General features: G+C 40.9%; 1 protein-coding gene across 4 annotated transcripts in view; it reads left to right on the plus strand.

Annotated features, from left to right (window-relative positions):
• Positions 1-21,404, plus strand: part of mrtfb (myocardin related transcription factor B) — a 182,682-nt gene that overhangs the window by 111,943 nt on the left and 49,335 nt on the right. For all 4 annotated transcript variants that reach the window (XM_033040313.1, XM_033040312.1, XM_033040314.1 and 1 more), the window contains one exon: positions 12,762-12,827. In XM_033040313.1, coding sequence (XP_032896204.1) covers positions 12,762-12,827 — 66 coding nt within the window. The remainder of the gene's footprint in view (positions 1-12,761; positions 12,828-21,404) is intronic.

Raw genomic sequence — 21,404 nt, forward strand, 5'->3', positions numbered from 1 at the left:
AATTCTATAGGTACATTGACTGGTCGCATTACGGCCTGGTTCGGCAACTCAAATGCCCAGGAACGAAGAAGATTGTAGAAAATGGCGAACACTGCCCAGTCCAACAGAGGTAGTGAACTCCCCATCTTTGAAGAGATCTACAGGAGTCACTGCCTCAAAAGGGCAGCCGGCATCATCGGAGGCCCACACTTCCCTGGCCATGCTCTTATTCCACTCCTGTAATCAGAAAGAAGGTATAGGAACCTACCAGGTTCCTTACTCACAATTGTCATGTGGTGGTTTGTATCAAGTTTCATTCAGATTGATGTTATATTTCACAAGTTATTCACATTTTAAAATTTACAAAACCCCAATTTGAGAAAAAATGTCTTCCCTCTGCACTGGCATTTACAGTTATGATGTCACAATGGGATTGTAGCCCTGCTCGCTACAATGTTGCTATCCCAGGACACTGAGTCCTGCCAGCCCCAGCAAGTGCAATTGCAAGCTACAATTTTTTGCTACAAAAGCTACAATCCCTTTTTTATATTCCTGGCAGCAAGGATTTAAAAAAAAGATTATTGAGGGAGGGTGGATAATGGGAAATGAGCCGCCCCTGCGCAGTTGGGGGCTATGGGTGAGTGCTGGAATATTGCGTTCGGGGAACAGCTTGCATTGGGGGAACGGGTGGAATATTGCGTTGGGAAACTAGTTGCGTTGGGGGACCAGCCCTCCCGTGAGGGCTATGGGTGAGTGTGGAATATTGCGTTGGGGAACCAGGCCTCTCATGTAACAGGGACCCAACGGGTCCCACTTGGTCTAGTATATGCTAAACATTTTCTTGTTGTTTATTGTGGTGTTTACAAAGTGCTATCTTTATCTATCTGTTGTGCTGCTGCATGTAAGAATTTCATTGTTCCGTTTTGGGACATCATGACCATAAAATACTCTTGACTCCTGAACCCAAACATTCTGATTCCGTCGTAAATGTGCCAACAGAGTCACAACTGATTCAATTAACAATTGAAGAGAGCTAGTGTGATTTGTTAAAGGCAACAAATGTTTGACTAGTTCATTTGAATTCTTGATAAATTAACAAAGAAAATTTACATTTATGTTTATAGGTTAATTGGCGTTTGTAAATTGGCCCCGGTGTGTAAAGAGTGATGTGAAATTGGGATAACATAGAACTAGTGATGGTCGGCATGGACAGTGGGTCGAAATGCCTGTTTCCATGCTGTACCTCTAAACTAAAACTAAACATTAATGGCGGTGTAGACAAAAATGCTGGAGAAACTCAGCGGGTGAGGCAGCATCTATGGAGTGAAGGAAATAGGTAATGTTTCGGGCCGAAACCCTAGGGTGTTTATACATGGTTAAAAATTCTTCAGTTCCGCGCCCAATTTTGATAATCCTCAATTTTTTAATAAAATTCTGAATATAATTGCAGAATGTACTTATCAAAATGTCATAATTGGAGGAGACTTTAACTGTGTTTTAGACCCTTATCTAGATAAATCGATGCAAAAACAAAAAGGTAATAGGAAATCTAAAACCAGTGAACTTTTACATACATATATGGAAAACACAAATATAGTAGATGTGTGGAGGATTGCAAACCCGACGGGAAGGGATTATTCGTTTTATTCAACGGTGCATAAAACATACTCACGGATAGACTATTTTCTTGTGGATACAAAATTAATTCCGCACACTATGAACCCTAAATACCACACTAATGCGATCTCAGACCACTCCCCGCTAACTTTTGTTTTAAAACTAGAAGGAATGTCTATGAATAAATCGTTCTGGAGGTTTAACTCGCAAATTTTAAAAGACCCACAAGGGAGTATATATCTAAAAAAACAGATGGACCTATTTTTTGAGATAAATGATACACCAGATATATCCCCCACGCTATTATGGGAATCCTTCAAAGCATTTATTAGAGGAGTCATTATTTCATTTCAAGCTTATCAAAATAAAAAGAATAAGAATGAACAAAGACATTTAGAAGAACAAATAAAACAATTAGATACAGATAATGCTAAAGATCCAACTATGGATAAACATAATAAAATCCTATTATTGAAATTCAAGCTAAATAAATTACTGTCAGAGAAAGTTATAACATTATTTCAAATTACAAAACAAGAACACTTCGAATTCGGGGATAAACCCCACAAACTTTTAGCACGCCAACTGAAAAAACGGGAAAAAGAGAATGCAATATTAAAGATTAAATCAGATAGAGGGGAATTATTAACATTACCCAAGGATATCAATAAAAGATTTGCTCAATTTTACCAGAATCTATACACATCTAAAACGTTAATAGACAATAATAAAATTTCAGAATTTCTAGATAACTGTAACCTACCACAATTAGAACTGAGGGAACAAGAGGAACTGGGAGCACAAATTACTTCTAAGGAGATAGAAGACACAATAAAAACACTAAAGAATGGAAAAACACCAGGACCAGATGGATTCAGTAATGAATTTTATAAATCTTTTTATGACATAGTTACTCCACGATTACAGAAAATGTATACATATGCTTTTGAGGAGCAAAGCTTACCTGAAACACTAGCAGAATCAACGATCATATTAATACTTAAAAAAGATAAAAATATAGAAGAACCAGGTTCATATAGAGCTATTGCTTTGTTAAATACGGATCAAAAAATAATAGCGAAAACACTAGCCAGTAGACTAAGCAGGTATGTTAGTAGATTAATAAATGAGGATCAAACAGGATTTATACCTAAGAGACATTCATTCAATAACTTGAGACGTTTGCTTAACATAATGCACTCACATAAATCTCACGACCAAGAGTTAGCTATCATCTCACTGGATGCAGAAAAAGCGTTTGATCAAGTAGAATGGGATTATATGATTAAAGTATTGCAAAAATTCCAATTGGGAGAGAACTTCATTGCATGGATAAAACTATTATATAACAAACCTACGGCTAGAATACTAACTAATAATATATTATCCTCGAAATTTGAACTATCAAGGGGCAATAGACAAGGTTGTTCATTATCTCCGCTGTTATTTGCTTTGGTAATTGAACCCCTTGCTGAAAAAATAAGAACACACCTGGATATTTACGGTTATAATACAAAATATTCAAATAACAAAATATCCCTATATGCCGATGATGTACTACTGTACATCACAAAACCACAAATTAGTATACCGAATATATTAAATTTAATTGAGGACTTTGGATCCTTTTCAGGATATAGAATAAATTGGAACAAAAGTGAAATTATGTCGATAAAACCAAAAGACTCAACACATCTCAGGAAATTCCCCTTTAAAATAGCTACAGAAAAATTCAAATATTTGGGAATTGAAATTACTAGAAATTACCAGGATATGTTTAAAGCCAATTATAATCCCCTACTTAAGAAATTAAATAATTTGATTAAATTCTGGAAAACACTTCCGATGTCCTTAATAGGCAGAATAAACGCTATAAAAATGATTTTCTTACCACAAATTCTATACCTATTTCAATCAATACCTATATATCTCCCAAAAAAGTTTTTCAAAAAATTGGACTCAGACATTACAAATTTCATATGGGATTATAAACCCCATAGAATACAAAGAACACACCTTAATAAACGAAAAGAGTGGGGGGGTCTAGCGCTCCCTAACTTTATGTATTATAATTGGGCAGTAAATATTAAAAATATGATTCACCTGCTGGACAATTCTGCCCAGCAGGCGGACTGGATTGTAATGGAAAAAGGGGATTGCTCCCCGAGTAATATAGGAGCGATTATCCTCTCACCAATAAATCTGAATAATAAAAATTATAATAAAAACCCAATTATACATAGCACAATTAGAACATGGAAACAAATAAAACAGAATCTAAAATTAAGAAACCTATCTCTCTCAATACCAATAGCCAATAACCCATCGTTTAAACCATCAATCATAGACAAATCATTTATACATTGGGAAAGAATGGGAATCAAAACGCTCGAAGATCTGTATGAAGTGGGAAAATTACTATCATTTCAACAACTACAACTGAAATATAATTTGAAAAATAACCAATATTTTAAATATCTTCAAATTTGTGATTATTTGAAAAAATACACAAAAGACTATCATAATATGCCTTCCGACTTACTGGATGAAGCAATGAAGACAAAGGCGGAATCAGCTAACTTAATATCGTACTTATATAATATCATTTTAAACATAGAAATACCCACAACAGATGGAATTAGAAGAGACTGGGAACAAGAATTAGCTATAAAAATTTCAAAAGAGAGCTGGGATAAACATTTACTACAGGTGCATAAATGCTCGATCAATGTACGACATACGCTTATCCAATTCAAAACATTACATAGACTATACTATTCAAAAACTAAATTAAATAAAATCTTTCCCAATGTTTCACCAATCTGTGATAAATGTCTGTGTCAAGAAGCTACCATAGCGCATTCTTTTATTTTTTGTACAAAAATCCAAAAATTCTGGCATGGAATATTTGATATTTTTTCAAAATTAATTAAAATAAAACTGGTACCAAAACCAGAATGGATCATTTTTGGGATATCGGAAGATATCCCTGAATTAAACGTGTATCAGAAGAATTTACTCAATTACGGGCTAATAATGGGAAAAAAGCTCATACTTAAATTCTGGAAAAATGCGCCCACACCAACAATAAAAATGTGGATATCAAATATGTTTGAAACATTACATCTGGAAGAGATGAGATTCCTCTTAGCAGATAAAGCAAACCAATTCCAAAAGACGTGGTCTACGTTTATGGACCTATTACAAGCATGAGGTGCAATAGTAATTTTAAATAAATAAATAAATAAATAAATGGTATCAGGACCTGGCATTGGGAGATAAAACAACAAAAACAGACTTGGTTGGTAGTCTTTCTGCGGAGTTTAATGTTATAATAGAGCGATTGTCCTTACTTTCTTTTTCTTTCTTTTCTAGGGTCTACTTTCTTACTTTACTTCCTTCTCTAACTTCTTTTCTAAGGGGCTTTCTTTTCCCAACACTCTTCTGCACTTCACAACTCTTGCGCACCTTCTTTACTTTCCTTGCTTCTATCTTTTTCTTAAAGCTTTAAAAAAAAAAAAAATGAAGCGGTACAAAAAATGTATTAAGATATATGTGTTGTGTGTTATTGTAATTTACCGTACTTCTAATAAAAAAAAAAAAAAAAAAAAAAAAAAAAAAAAAAAAAAAAATTCTTCAGTTCCAGCAAAGTCATTAAACTGTATTGTTGTGCAAAGGGAATGTTAGTCGATTTTGTGTGAGATTCCCAAGCAGCAAAATTCTGCAGCAAATGTGGGAAAGAGATGGTAAAGAGGCTTGGTGCCAATGTTGTCAGAGGGCTGGATGAGAGGGATGCGTGAATGGACTTTGGAGGATGGTGTTATTCATGAAATTATATATGCTTTCTTTCAATGGCATTTTATGAAAATATCTATGTCAGTCCCCATTCCTCACATGGTTGTATCTGTCTCTATCACTATCTCTGGTGGATTATTCAGTGCAAGCAGCACTTTCTATATTAAAAAAAAGTCTGTCAGGTCTCCTTTAAATGTCTTCCCCTTCACGTGAAAACTATGCCCTTCAGTTTGAGACCCCACCCCCACCCATGGAGAAAGACTCTGACTGTTATAATCTATGCCCCTTATAATTTTATAAACAGCTGCTGGGTCTCCCCTCAGCCTCCTACATTCCATTGAGAATAAATCTTATCCAATCCCTCTTTAACTAAAGCCCTCCATTCTGGTCAACGTCCTGGTAAATCTCTTCTGCAATCTTTCTAATGCTACCCCATCCTCCCTGTGGCAATCAAAACTATACACAATACTCCAAGCATGGCCTACCTAACGTTTTATGCAGCTGCAATGTGATAACCCGACTCTTATATTCAGTGCCTCAGCCTATGCAGGCAAGCATGCCGAATGCCTTCTTCACTACCTTATCCACCTGTGTCACAATTTCCAGGGAGTAATGAACTAAGATCACTCTGTACATCAATACTCCTGAGGTTCGCACTGCTTCCATCAATTTTCTTAGGTACCTCCTTTCATTTAAATGTAGTCTTTTTGTTTAAAATTGCATACATTTTAGACAAAAACTGAAATCTCTAGAAGCACTCAGCAGTCAGAAATAGCTTCAGTAGATTGAAGTAGAACTAATGTTGCAGGCTTATTACTCTTTATCAGAAACAGAAAAACATCAAGAACATTTATACGTAAAGAACAAAATCAAGTTGTCAAATTTTCAGTAGACAGCAAGAGACTGACATGATAGTAAAGTGACAAATGGAGGCATACTGAGGGAAATCAGAAAAATAAAAGTTATCCAATGACCCAGTGGAATCACCAGGAATTGTTCGGTGGTCACCAGAGCCTTTGGGCTAATAACATTATTTGATGTAGTCTTGTTTTACAAGGTAAACATCATAACAAATGGAACATTGTGGGTAACTCGACACTTTATGGGAGGAAACGTCCGAGAACAAATGCAAAAAGTAAGTTGTGAATTCCCCTCTCAAACTAAATATTCAGCAATAATCCTGACTGAGTCATAGAGCTAAACAGTGCAGAAACAAGCCGACCCACTTGTCCATGCGACCAAGTTGACGTACTTGGCTAGTCCCATTTGCCTGCATTTGGCCCACAATCTCTTGTGAAGGATTTCTTTTCAAACCAGGTTGTCAGTAGCAGAACCTTTATCTTCACTGTCAAGAAACTCCAAAACACTCTTAGACACACCAACAACAAAATTATCCAAATTCCACTCACAACTCTGCCTCTGACAATTTGGGGCTCTGGAATGCATCAAAAATGTTTTTTCAATTTGCCGTTTTTTTTTGTCTAATGAAACATTGTCCCAGATCATAATCCACTTTGGAAATCGTAGAATACTTGTATACTGTATTTGATCATTTGATAATACCGTAATAGAAAATTACAATATTTCTAACCAGGGAAGACCTACTGGAGGAGCTGCACTATTGGAGTCAAACAGTATGGAAACAGGTCCGTCGGCCTAACTCGTCCATGCTAACCAAGCTAGTCCCTTGTACCCATGTTTGGCACATATCCTTCTGAACCTTTCCTATCCATGTATCTGTCCAAATATCTGTTAAATGCTGTTATAACACCTGCCTCAACCAGCTTGACTGGCAGCTCGTTCCATGTATCCACCATCCTCCGCGTGAAAAGTTGCTCCATGGTTTGCCCTTCTCATCTTAAATTTGTGTCCTCTGGTTTTGGAAGCCCCTACATTGTGTAAAAGAATGTGCATTCACCTTATCTATTCTTCGCGTGATTATGCATCTCTGTAAGATCACTTCTCAGCCTTTTCTCAGCAATAAAGAGCTAGCCTGCTCAACCTCTCCCGATAGCTCAGCCCCTTAAGTTCTGGCACCATACTCGTAAATCTTCTCTGCACTCTTTCCAGCATGACATATTTGTATTATGTTGAGTAAATGTCAGCATACTGTGTGATTTTTACATTCTGATTTCTGTGCTGTAATATAAATAAAAACAGTGTTTAAAAAGAGTGATTTATTTTTTACTCAAAGTATTTAATTGAATGCAAAGTGCTTTGGAATTGCTAAAGCCGTGATGGACGGCAAAAACATATGTTTTCTTTAAAATAAAAATTTCAGTTTTGGCTCAAAGTACCTGACGGGTTATGGGGAGAAGACAGAAGAATGGGGTTAAGAGGAAAAGATAGATCAGCCATGATTGAATGGCAGAGTAGACTTGATGGGCCAAATGGCCTAATTCTGCTCCTATCACATGAATTTATAACCTGGTTTGCAAATGTATCAATCTTGATTTTAACAGTGCGGGCCTGTGAAATATGTCTTTAAAATGTTAACAAATATACAGTAGGTCATAGTTAATGTTTCAAGACAATAAACTTTAATCATGATCTTTCATCACTTTTCGAATCTGGCTCTCCGTCTTTGTCTGTGTTTCCTTTCTCTCATTGTTCTCTGCTACCATGCCTCCAGCCACAGAAGCCGCCAAACAAACTGAATATATCATGCATTTTTTGCTATATTTTTCAGATTTCTATCATCTGAAGCATTTTAGGCACGAGGAATTGCAGATGCTAATTTACCAAAAAAGATGCACAGTGCTGGAGTAAGTCAGCGGGTCATGCAGCATCTCTGAAGAACATGGATAGGCAACGTTTCGGTTTGGAATCCTTCTGAAGATTGGAGAAGGATCCCTTGTTTTTCAGAGATGCTACTCCAATACTTTGTGTCTTTTATTATTTGAAGCATTGTGCTTTTTAATAATTTTGAAACATATTTCACTGAAATACGTGTACAGAATTGAGGTATTTGCCACAGTATATCTAACTCCTGTTTTTGTAATATTGAATATGTGTGGGCTGAGTTATTTCACAGGATTACATGGATTTGCAGTTGGACACTATCTTAATCACCAGTCTTGTTGACAACTGTTGGACTTATTTTTTACCAAAGATTGTCATGCAAGTCTGCCCATTCAATTTTCTTTAAATAGGAAAATGCCCGTAAACTGAGGACATAAATACTTGACAGTGAGTAACTTCATGATCCATCTCCAACGTTTGGATTAGCAACATTAAATGTTGTAAATTGGTGTAGCAGTAACTCTATGTGGGTTTATTACTGCCTTTGCCTTTTCTGCACCTTGCTTATAGAGCTCAGCAATATTAGGACATGGAAGCTCGTATGTTGCCGTTTCTTTTCACTCTGGGTGTAAAGTACAGGACTTACCCAATTCACAAATGCCCAACTTATGTGTGGCCTGAGCATATGAACAAGTGTTTGGGAGACAGACTGGAAGGATTTGCCGACTGCTGCAGGGCTGGAGACATCTTCTACTGTGTGGGAACTCGATTAACAGCCGCATTTCCAGCATGCAAATTGTTCTGGTTACAATGGTTCTCAAGAACGGAACACTGCCAAAACCTGGGGACAACCTGTACTTGTTTTTCATTGTAGTTTTTGTTTTACCTTTTAATGGTGGAATGTACCCCCTAATCAATGAGGTAAAATTTAACATCAGCAAGAAAGCAGAATAGCTGGTGCTGGTTTGGCCTCCTATTATGTGCCCCCTAAATGTTAAATTCCTGTTTAATTCAGTGGAAAATGAAATCAGGGAGAGGTGAGAATGCTGGAGGTGGAACTCCATAGTGCAGAGAAGAAAAAAGAATTACAGGATAAAATTCCAATTGATTTTCTGCTAGAAATCTAGTGATTTCATGATGTTGTAAACTTCAATCGGATAGCTTGTGATTCTGCTTTTTATCAGTTTTAAAGCTGTTCGGTAACTCGAGTTTTGAACAAAGTATCAAATATTTTGTTGCATTCTTTTGCAGTACCTCTTATCATATCAGTGGTCAAAGGTTTACACCATATTGTGGCTTTTCCAAGGAGTTTCAAGTTGTACCCTTGCATCCTTTACAAATGTTAGTTTTTTCTTTCCGTAGGTCTGCATGATATGATCTAAAAGCATTGTGCTGGATGGTGTAATTACACACAAAACTAGACATATCTCCAGAAATGATTTCCACTGGGTTTCTCTGAGGTGTGCCTGATTGCAGACTTTTGAATAAGCTCTTATAATTAAAGATTTCTTCTTCAAAGCCAGGACACGACAGGACAATTTATAAAAATCCATTAATTAATTTACTAATTATTTTACTCTAGGTCGAGTTTATGATTCTTTAATGCATAGTATTTTAAAAATTATTTACAATTATTGAAAGTGTAGTTGCTTGCAGATGGGTGAACAAATTAAGATTTTGGTGGTACAGGTGCACAACCTTTTATCCGAAAGCCTTGGGACCAGACACTTTTCGTAATTCAGAATTTGTTGGCCTTCGGAATGGAAATTTTTTAGCGTAGATTTTAATGGCTGGCTCAGTGGTAGAGTGCTCGGCTCATATCCGCAAGGTCGCGAGTTTGCGCCTTGATCCCGGCAGTTACTCGGTCGCGAGTTTGAGTCTTCAATGTCGTTTTTTCTTGCAGAATAAATGTTTGTATGAAATGCAGTGTAGGAGAGGTGTACTGACTGTGTGGGCAGAACTTTGGAAGTGATTGCCCACCAGTCTAAAAAGCCACTGTGTCTCCCTGTCCCTGGGATAGCAGGGGGCGATCAAACAGCACAATACCCCCCTCCCCCTCCAACTCCAGAGGAATCCGCTCCCCGATGGGCCGCTACGGCGACAAGTGGCAGTTTGCCCACAGCCCGAGCTGCGCCCCCTCATCCGCCACCCCAAGAACAAGACGTACCTTGCACACCATCAGCTTCTGCCCCTACGTGTTCCTCTGGAGTTGGAGCGGGGCTGGGCTGGAGTTGCTGCTGGCTGTGGGTCTCTGGGATCTCCGTGCTTGCAGTGGGCCTGGGGGTTGGTGTCCCGTTGGTCCTGACGTCTCCGGCCACCCCCCTGGACTGGAGCTGAGACTGGGAACTGTACCGCCCTTGCCCCCTCCCTCTGCAACTGCAAACAACCCCACTCTCCTGCAAGGGCGGTACAGTTCCCGGAGGATGGCAGGTGGCCGGAGACGTCAGGACCAACAGGAACCCGCTCCCCGATGGGCCCCTACGACGCCCCGAGCTGCGCCCCGTCATCCGCAACCCAGGTTCCTCTGTAGTTGGAGCGGGGCTGGGCTGGGCTGCTGTTGGCTGTGGGTCTCTGGGATCTCCGTGCTTGCAGTGGGCCTGGGGGCCGGTGTCCCGATGAGGGGGCGCAGCTCGGGGAACGGCTTCTGGTGGTCCTGATGTCTCCGGCCAGTTTGCAGTTTTCCTCTGGAGTTGGAACGGGGCTGGGCTGCTGCGGGCTGTGGGTCTCTGGGATCTCCGTGCTTGCAGTGGGCCTGGGGGTCGGTGTCCCGTTGGTCCTGACGTCTCCGGTGACTGGCACTGACCTGCTGGTATCGCTGACGTGAAGACAGTGCAAAGCCCCCGCGCCGGTGCAATGGGCGGGGAGCTGGAGAGGGGAGGGTAGGGGTCACACACATGGCCGGGAAGCAGAGGGGTGTAGGTGGGGTGAAACTGAAGGGAGCGACAATCTGCTGCTGCCTGCCCGCTGAGTTAAAAAGTTCCCACGCAAGACTCACGATACACTGTGTGTATCTACCGTGGGAACTTTTTAACTCAGTGGGCAGGCAGCAGCATATTGTCAATTATTAACCATCCCGCGCAATATACCCTCACCTTCTCTTTTATGAATGGGGATTTAGTTCCCCTTTCTTCGAGGACCGACCGGAGGTTCCGCTGTCACCTCTGCGGGCCGCCCTCGGTGAACGTTTTCAAGGACCTTTCTTCAAGGACCGAAAAAATGTCCGCTATTCGGAGGTTTTCGTTATTTGGATCTTCGGATAAAAGGTTGTGCACCTGTAATTACATTTTGAGCTATACTAACAGAAGCACATCAAGTTTCATCCTTAAATGTGTTTATTGGAAACTAAATATCTGCAGAATATTATTACACCATATTTATACCAGAGGTGTTTGAGTTGTGGCCTATGCGTCACTGTGGTGACTAATACACCTAGTTTCACACCACAACGTTTTGCCATCAACTACAAGCCAACGGTTAGAAATAATGTGTGTATCCCTTCATTATCACCTCTTTCCCAGCCAAATATGGGCCATAATGGGCTCCACCATTCCATGGTCATCTGTTGCGGCCCTGCTTGGTTCTGGCCATTTCTTACCTCCAATTCCCTCTGAAGAAGGGACCCGACCCGAAACATTATCCATCTTTCTTCTCCAGAGATGCTGCCTGACCCGTTGAGTCACTCCAGCACTTTGTGCCTATCTTCGGTCAGAAATAAGATGGCTTGCTTGGATGAGATCATCATCCAGGACAACGCAGCCCGCTGGGTTGATGCCCTATTGATTTTCTCCACTGGTATGGCACCATGATTGCAGTGCATACCCACTACAAAATGCACTGAATAAACTGACGGAGAAACTCAGCAGACCAAGCAGCATCTGTGAAGAGAATGGATAGACACTGATTTGGTTCGGGACCCCTCTTCAGACTGTAAAAGAGTTGGAAGAACGGTCCCAGCCTGAAATGTGATCTGTCCATTCCCTCCACAGATGCTGTCTGACCCATGCACCTTGTTTTTTGCACAATATTCCAACATCTGCAGTTTCTTGTGTCTCCAAAAACTTACAGCTGACTTGCAAAGTAGTAACTTGAAAATTAATGGCCTATAAATAAATAATGTGAAATTATATATAGGGCCGCACGGTGGTGCAGCAGTAGAGTTGTTGCCTTACAGCGCCAGAGACCCGGGTTCAATCCTGACTATGGGTGCTGTCTGTCTGTACGGAGTTTGTACGTTCTCCCCGTGACCTGCGTGGGTTTTCTCTGGTTTCCTCTGTTGTGTCTTTTTTCTTTTTTTCTTTTATATGGATGTATGGTAATCTGATTTCTTTTCTGTAAAGCACTTTGGCTTCAACGTGATTTGATTTAAAAGTGCTATACAAATAAAAATTACTTACTTTAATCAACTCAACAATTTTGCTAATTATTTGAAAGCAACCACTCTTGTTTGGCAGGTTTATCCTATTATTTAATCCCTTGTGAATAAACACTCTTAACAGTGATCAGAGAAACTGATCCAGAATTCCAGTTATCTATTCCATGCACCTTGCTAGTGATATGTTATTTAAGTCTCGGCACTAGTCTGTTTACTTTTATTGATTTTGTATTTCTGTTCTTCCTTTCCCTGGCAGTACTTCAATTAAGGCTACAGCAGAGACGGACACGAGAACAGCTGGTGGACCAGGGGATCATGCCACGTAAGCAACTTTCTGGAAATAAATATAAAATACAAGCTTTAATACAATAAATATAAAATACAGGCCTTACAGATGTGATTTTATAAGCAGAACAGTGTGATTTCAATATAAACTTCTGAGATTCTGCCCCATTTACTGAAGCAGTAAGTCTTTTAATGTCTTTTAAAGGTTACTCTCAAAAGTGTTATTACTAATCGCACTGCAGATAATGGCGGGATATCCTGTTTTTGTTACCGATAATTTTTCCAAACTAGCAAAGATCTGTGTTGTATAAAACAAAGAGTGTTTCATAAATTTCTCATTGTTTACATAGCTGGCAAACTTGTAGATACGCAGCCATTTAAGTTATATCTTAATTTATATTTGGTCGTGTTCAAAGCTGAAAACTCATGGTGTGTTATTGTGCTGTATACTTGTTTTTTACACTCATTAATGTAATTAAGAATTCCATTAAACATGAAATATTTTTATAAGATACGTTCCAATTAGGTTATTCTGTTGATGAATGGTGGTATTTTGTTGCGTTTGAGAAGAGAACATTTACAGCATCCTGTGATACAACACATGATAAAGGAAATCAATACACGTTCATTGTGAATACAATATCATGCAAGAAGAGTTCTAAGAAGAAGCAAAAGCACTGGTACAAATGCACAATATTCTAAAAGATTGGATTCCATTCACAGAAAGATTGATTTCTTGCATACAGTATATATAATTTTTGTATTGTTACAATGAAAAGTTTTAGACCTCTTTTCACACTTAATTTCTCTCCACCCTGCATTAATTGTCTACTGTAGCAACTAATCTGTAGACAACTGGAGAAGCTAGGAACTGCAAATGCTGGAAGCTTGAGCAAAACACAAAGTGTTGGAGTAACTCAGCAGATCAGGCAGCATCTGTGGACTTTAACATATATTAAAAATGTGTTAGGGAACAAAGAGGAGGAAAACTTCCAATTGTCCGAAAAATCAGTGTCGAGCACCAAAGCTTCAAGGATGCCGTATTATAAGATTTTTACATTGATTCTTAAAATGGAGGTTGCTGTTCTAATTGTTGGAACTAAATAGAATGAGGCCAAAACTTTAAAATTCAGACTGAAGGGTCCCAACCCAAACTGTCTCCTATCCATTTCCTCCACAGATGCTGCCTGAACTGCTGTTATCCCAGAACTTTGTGGTTTGCTCAAGTCGACAGACAACTTTCTATGACTCTCCCTGAATACATCAGAAGTGGAAATGTTGTCGTTATCTTTCATTAAGGAGTTGATTTTCCCCCTTGTCTCCAACTAGATTGTTGATTTTAATTCTTTCTCGCCATATTGGTGGATAGGAAAGGATCATGTTGGGGAATCTTGAAAATGAAACTCCCAAACCCACACTACATGGGGCTGCAGCAAAAGGCAGGCTGGTGCCCAGTTACAGCCCTCCATAATGTTTGGGGCAAAGACCCATCATTTATTTATTTGCCTCTGTACTCCACAATTTGAGATTTGTAATAGAAAAAATCACGCTGTTAAAGTGCACATTGTCAGATTTTAATAAAGGCCATTTTTATACATTTTGGTTTCACCATGTAGAAATTACAGCAGTGTTTATACATTGTCCTCCCCATTTCAGGGCACCATAATGTTTGGGAAACATGGCTTCACGGGTGTTTGTAATTGCTCAGGTGTGTTTAATTGCCTCCCTAATGTAGGTATAAGAGAGCTCTCAGCACCTAGTCTTTCCTCTGGTCTTTCCATCACATTTGGAAACTTTTATTGCTGTTTATCAACATGAGGACCAAAGTTGTGCGAATGAATGTCAAAGAAGCCATTATGAGACTGAGAAACAAGAATAAAATTGTTTGAGACATCAGCCAAACCTTAGGCTTACCAAAATCAACTGTTTGAAACACCATTAAGAAGAAAGAGAGCACTGTTGAGCTTACTAATCGCAAAGGGACTGGCAGGCCAAGGAAGACATCCACAGCTGATGACAGAAGAATTCTCTCCATAATAAAGAAAAATCCCCAAACACCAGTCCGACAGATCAGAAACACTCTTCAGGTGTGGATTTGTCAATGGCCACTGTCCGCATAAGACTTCATGAACAGAAATACAGAGGCAACACTGCAAGATGCAAATCACTGGTTAGCTGCAAAAATAGGATGGCCAGGTTACAGTTTGCCAAGAAGTACTTAAAAGAGTAAACACAGTTCTGGAAAAAGGTCTTATGAACAGATGAGACGAAGATATCTAACTTATATCAGAGTGATGGCAAGAGCAAAATATGGAGGAGAGAAGGAACTGCCCAAAATCCAAAGCATACCACCTCATCTGTGAAACGCGGTGGTGGGGGTGTTATGGCCTGGGCATGTATGGCTGCTGAAGGTACTGGCTCACTTATCGTCATTGATGATACAACGCTGATGGTAGTAGCATAATGAATTCTGAAGTGTATAGAAACATCCTATCTGCTCAAGTTCAAACAAATGCCTCAAAACTCATTGGCCAGCGGTTCATTCAACAGCGCGACAATGATCCCAAACATACTGCTAAAGCAACAAAAGAGTTTTTCAAAGCTAAAAATTGGTCAATTCTTGAGTGGCCAAGTCAATCACCCGATCTGAACCCAATTGAGCATGTCTTTTATATGCTGAAGAGAAAACTGAGGGGGACTAGCCCCCAAAACAAGCATAAGCTAAAGATGGTTGCAATACAGGCCTGGCAGAGCATCACCAGAGAAGACACCCAGCCACTGGTGATGTCCATGAATCGCAGACTTCAAGCGGTCATTGCATGCAAAGGATATGCAATAAAATACTAAACATGACTACTTTCATTTACATGACATTGCTGTGTCCCAAACATTATGGTGCCCTGAAATGGGGGGACTATGTATAAACACTGCTGTAATTTCTACATGGTGAACCAAAATGTATAGAAATGGCCTTAAAATCTGACAATGTGCACTTTAACCATGTGCTTTTCCCTATTACAAATCTCAAATTGTGGAGTACAGAGGCAAATAAATATATGATGGGTCTTTGTCCCAAACATTATGGAGGGCACTGTACTATAAACACCAGAGAGTTATTGTCAAGGTGTGAGAGTCCAAGCGCAGCCTGTGGTTTCCTTCTGTTTGAACTGCTTGCCAGACAGGAACGCCTGTGGACTCTGCTAATTACTTGCGTCAGTGGAATTTACAGTTTCCCTCTAACTGTTATGAAGGAATTCACAATATTTTCATGCTCCCTTGATTCTTAAAACAAATGATTTCATGAGCTATTTACAATTTCTAAAACAAGCAGATTGCACACTACTTCGGTGTCTCCTCTTCTACAATCTTTGTCAGGGCAATCAACAATCTCCCTGTTTCTTTAACAGGAAGTCATTTCATCTCCACCTAATATTTAAACCGTTCCAGGATATGACCACAATTGCTTTCGCACCTCTCCTCCAACTGATGTTGCCAGTAAAAATCACAGGTCACTAGCAGTGGCATCCTGCAGATAAATTCCATCTTGACTGATTTTGGGAGTTGGGAATCCAGACAGTGCTTCATAATTTAAAGCACCTACCTCGTGTTAAGAGGCAGTACTTTCACTACAGGATATAGACACAAAATGCTGGAGTAACTCAGCGGGACAGGCAGCTTCTCTGGATAGAAGGAATGGGTAGCATTTCGGGTCTTGACCCGAGACGTCACCCATTCCTTCTCTCCAGAGATGCTGCCTGTCCCGCTGAGTTATTCCAGTATTTTGTGTGTATCTTCAGTGTAACCCAGCGTCTGCAGTTCCTTCCTACACTTTCTGTCAGTATTTACCCTATTTATTTGTGAGCTTTAAGAACACTTCCATTTCTCAAGATTTTTCAGATACATTGAAGTATAAGTATTGACTTTAGTCAACCCATGCTGCAGCGGCCAATGATGCTAGGAGCATGGTATTTTAAATGAACCTTTTTATAAAACAAATGAAAATCTTGACCCAAAATGGCTCTCCAGTTTTCTCTCTCCATCTAGAGCCCAGATTATTATTTTGCAGATTTTCATCCATATCAGTAATACTATTATTTATGATTTAATATTATTATTTATGATTTAAGAACCTAACTTTTGTGAGCAAATACATGTGAGCATTATTAAAATAATTGGCACGGCATTCCATCTCGTATTGAACATGCAGTATTGGTATATAACAGATTAAAATGAGTAGCCATGCAGTTTTAGCTGGTTATAGTGGCATTGTATCACGAAATATGCTTGAGTTCCCAAACATTTGCAAGTGCATTTCAATCCCATGTACATACATTCTCTGTTTTGTGCACATGAGGTATAATCCTCGCTGTGATTTGCAGACATGAGACAAATGTTTGCTGAGGAGTGTTCATGTCTAATTTCTAGTTGACCAATAAAATGGCTTATGCCAAAATTTAAATTAAAAGGTGTATTAAGGATGGCCTGGTAACATTGGATGACACAGGAGCAGTCTAAATATTACTGATTCTTTATCAACGTCATTATTTTTCACTCAGCCATCAATTAAAGGAGTAGGGGCCAGCAGCTGCCCATCTTCAGCAGGTTCTCGATGTCGGACTGAGGGGAGGGGGGGTGGAGGTGGAGGGCTGCTGGCAAAGCCGAGCTGGAGCCAGCTGCTGCAAGTCAAGGGCCGCCCCGCCAGTCCAGGGCCACCACGGACACCTCCGGACAGGGGCGGGACACTGGGGAGGGGGCGGGGACTGCCCAGCAGTAACTCAACAGCACCCGCAGCGACGGAGAGCCGACCCCGACCCGACTATGGACGAAACGCAAGCCTGCACACAATGCAGCATCACCGTTGCCAAGACTGTTTTATAGCTAGTGGCCTATGACCTGGGCATGCACAGTCAGAATACCGAACTCGCTTATTAAGTCAGCAAGTATCTATAATGTGCACAAACAACCAAAACATTTTAGTCTGAAGAAGGGTCTGGACCCGAAACATCACCCATTCCTTCTCTCCAGAGATGCTGCCTGTCTCGCTGAGTTATTCCAGCTTTTTGAGTCTATCTTCGGTTTAAACCAGCATCTGCAGTTCCTTCTTACACAAAACATTTTAGCATTCTGGATAAGTTCCTAATAGTGCCAATTTGAGTAGTTGCTAGACATATACAAGATCACGCGGCCTATACAAGATCACGAAAAGGTTTATGTTATTATTATAGATCCAGAAAGTATAAATAGCGTCTAGGATCGTTACATTGTTTTTATTCTCTACTAGACCCAGTGGGAACCGTTGTGCCCCATCCCCCAATGCGGGAGGGGGGGAGGGGGCGTCACACAGGAGGGCTGGTCCCCAAACACAGTGTCGCCGCTCACCCCGGAGACAGGCGCCCCCGGAGCCAGTCACCCGTTCCCCCAACGTAACCCGTTCACCCAACGCAATATTCCACCACTCACTCATAACCCACAACTGCGCAGGCGCGGTTCATTTCCCCTCATCCCCAACACTCCCTCCCCTCCTCTTCACCCTCCCTCTCCTTTCCCCTACCCTCAGTCATTGGCTACCCTCTGTAACTCCCTCCCACCCTCCATAACCCCTCTCCCCTCCCTAACCCATTGGGCCCCGTTTCCCCAACGTAATATTCCATCACTCACCCATTCCCCCAACGCAACCCGTTCCCCCAACGCATCCTTCCTGCGTGGTGGGGGGAAGGATGCGTTGGGGGAACGGGTTGCGTTCCCCCAACGCATCCAAGGGGAATCTCACTCTCTCCGTACTCCCTATGAAGCTGCTGATCCCATTGTCTGTCTGTCACCCCTCCCTCCCGTTCCATACCCTCAGTCACTCCCTCACCCACCTCTCCCTTTTCGCATTCCCCCACTAAAGACAATGTTTAAATAACATTTATTCTCCTCCCATCTTCCACTCCGTCAACTCTCCTAGCTTGTGTATTGGCAGCAGAGATCACATTGTGAAGTCATTATCGGTTGTCGGAATGTTCACGGCAGCGTGTGTAAATGAGATCCCATTGTGATTGGAGGAGTGTGAGATGCTATTGTGACATCATCACTGGAAGCTGCTGGAAAAGTCTACCTCTCACAGTCGGTTATTCTCAAAGTTGGCTTTTTTAAAACTTTAAATATCAATAACGTGAAATATAACATTAAATGTGAAGAAACTTGATAAAAACGACCACAGGGAAAAGCTGAGTAAGATTCTGCAAAAAACGTTTGCGCTATTGTGTACCAATTTGGCGTAGCTCCTGAGATCACAGACAAACAGACAAACAAGACGAGACTTTTAATAGTATACTAGACCAAATGGGACCTGTTGGGCCCAATCCCGCAACGCGGGGGGGAGGCATCACATGGGAGGACTGGTCCCCGAATGCATTGTTGTGATATAACCACACACACACACACACACACACACACACTGGCGTACCCCCCAGCAGACTAGCGCACCCCCCCCCGCACACTAGCGCTCCCCCCCACATACTAACACCCCCCCCCACACACTAACCCCCCCTCTCTCTCTCTCCCTCTCCCCCTTCCCCTCCCCTCTTCCTCTCTCTCCCTCCCCCCCCCCACGCAATATTCGTAGCTCCTGAGATGACAGACAGTCAAACAAGATGATACGTTTAATGGTCTAATATATATAGATAGATATAATAAGAATGAAAAGATTTATGTGCATATTTAAATGTTTATATAGCCAATTTTCATTTATTTCATACTAAAGAAGTGTGCACTCTCAATAAGATTACCACCAGGTATAGTTTTCTTTCCATATTATGTCATGCAACAAATACCAAAGGAATGCAATTTCAGTTGCACATGATTCTAAAAGACATTGCATAATAGAATTGCCTTGATCTTGCACTATTGGGGTCATTTAAACCGTGCCCAGCAGTGCGTGAGTCAGGGCATCTGGTTAAAATGCTGAAATTCTAAATTAGGAAATGAACATGCCAAAACCTTGTATTAATCCTGCTTGGATAGCCAGACGGTGAAGAATGAAAAACTTGAGCCAAAACATTAATTGTTCGCAAGCCTTTACAGATAGATATACAAATATTGCAGGAGTCCATAAACCATAAATCAAACTATAAATATGGCGGCCACGGTGGCACAGCGGTCGAGTTGCTGCCTTACAGCGCTTGCAGCGCTGGAGACTCGGGTTTGATCCCGACTACGGGTGATGTCTGTACGGAGTTTGTACGTTCTCCCCATGACCGCCTGGGTTTTCTCTGAGATCTTCCGTTTCCTCCCACAATCGAAAGACATACAGGTTTGAAGGTTAATTGGCTTGGTGTATGTGTAAATTGTCCCTGGTGTGTGTAGGATAGTGTTAATGTGCGGGGATCGTTTGTCGATGCGGACTCAGTGGGCCGAGAAGGGCCTGTTTCCATGCTGTATCTCTAAACTAAACTAAGCATAAATCAAATCCTTAAAATAAAAACAAAACCTGCTGGAAACTTGCAGCATATCTGTGTAGAGAAAACGGTAAAAGGCTGTCAGGTTCTGATGAATGGTCATTATTTCTCAACCATTAATATGGTTTCTCACTCCACAGATGCTACCTAACTTTCTGAATATTCTGTTAGTTTCTGTTTTGAGTTTGGTTTAGAGTTACAGCGTGGAAACAGACCCTTCGGCTCACTGTGTCTGTGCCGAACAATGATCACCCATGCACTAATTCGATCCTACACACAAGGGACAATTTACAGAATCCAATTTTACCTACAAGCTTGCACGTCTTTGGAATGTGGGAGGAAACCAGAGCACCTGGAAAAAGCCCACCCAGTCACAGGGAGAGTGTACAAACTCCATACAGTAGTCAAGATCTAACCTGGGTCTCTGGCGCTGTAAGGCAGCAATTCTACCGCTGCACCATTGTGCTGCCCTAGATTTTCAGCATCTGTACTTTTTGATCCCAGGGATGATTGGGTTAACATATGATGAGCGTTTAAGGGCACTGGGCCTGTACTCGCTGGAGTTTAGAAGGATTACCGGGACCTCATTGAAACTTACCGAATAGTGAAAGGCTTAGATGACGTGGATGTGGAGAGGATGTTACCATTAGTGGGAGAGTCCAGGACCAGAGGCAAACCCTCAGTAAAAGGATGTACCTTTAGAAAGGAAATAATAAGGAATTTCTTTAGTTAGAGGGTGGTGAATCTGTGGAATTCATTGCCACAGAAGGCTGTGGAGGCCAAGTCAATGGATATTTTTTAGGTGGAGATTGACAGATTCTTAATTAGTAAGGATGTCGGGGGTTATGGGGGCGAAGGCAGGAGAATGGGGTTGAGAGGGAAAGATAGGTCAGCCATGAATGGCGGAGTAGCCTCGATATGCCGACTTGATGGGCTGCTCCTAGAACTTGTGAACTTGCTCCTATATAAATTACAAAATCAGATATCTCCAATTGATAGAAGCTACCAAATGATGCTTGTCACCGATACTTTATGATTAAATATGAGAGGTGCCGGGAGACTGGAAGATGGCAAACTTTGTGCCTCCATTCAGGAAGGGTTGCAGGGAAAAGCCTGGGAACTACAACCAGTGAGCCTATCAATCTGTGGTCCTAATGTGATCAATCTGTTGTCTA

Source organism: Amblyraja radiata, chromosome 22, assembly GCF_010909765.2.
Source record: "Amblyraja radiata isolate CabotCenter1 chromosome 22, sAmbRad1.1.pri, whole genome shotgun sequence".
In the NCBI taxonomy this organism is placed as follows: Eukaryota; Metazoa; Chordata; class Chondrichthyes; order Rajiformes; family Rajidae; genus Amblyraja; species Amblyraja radiata.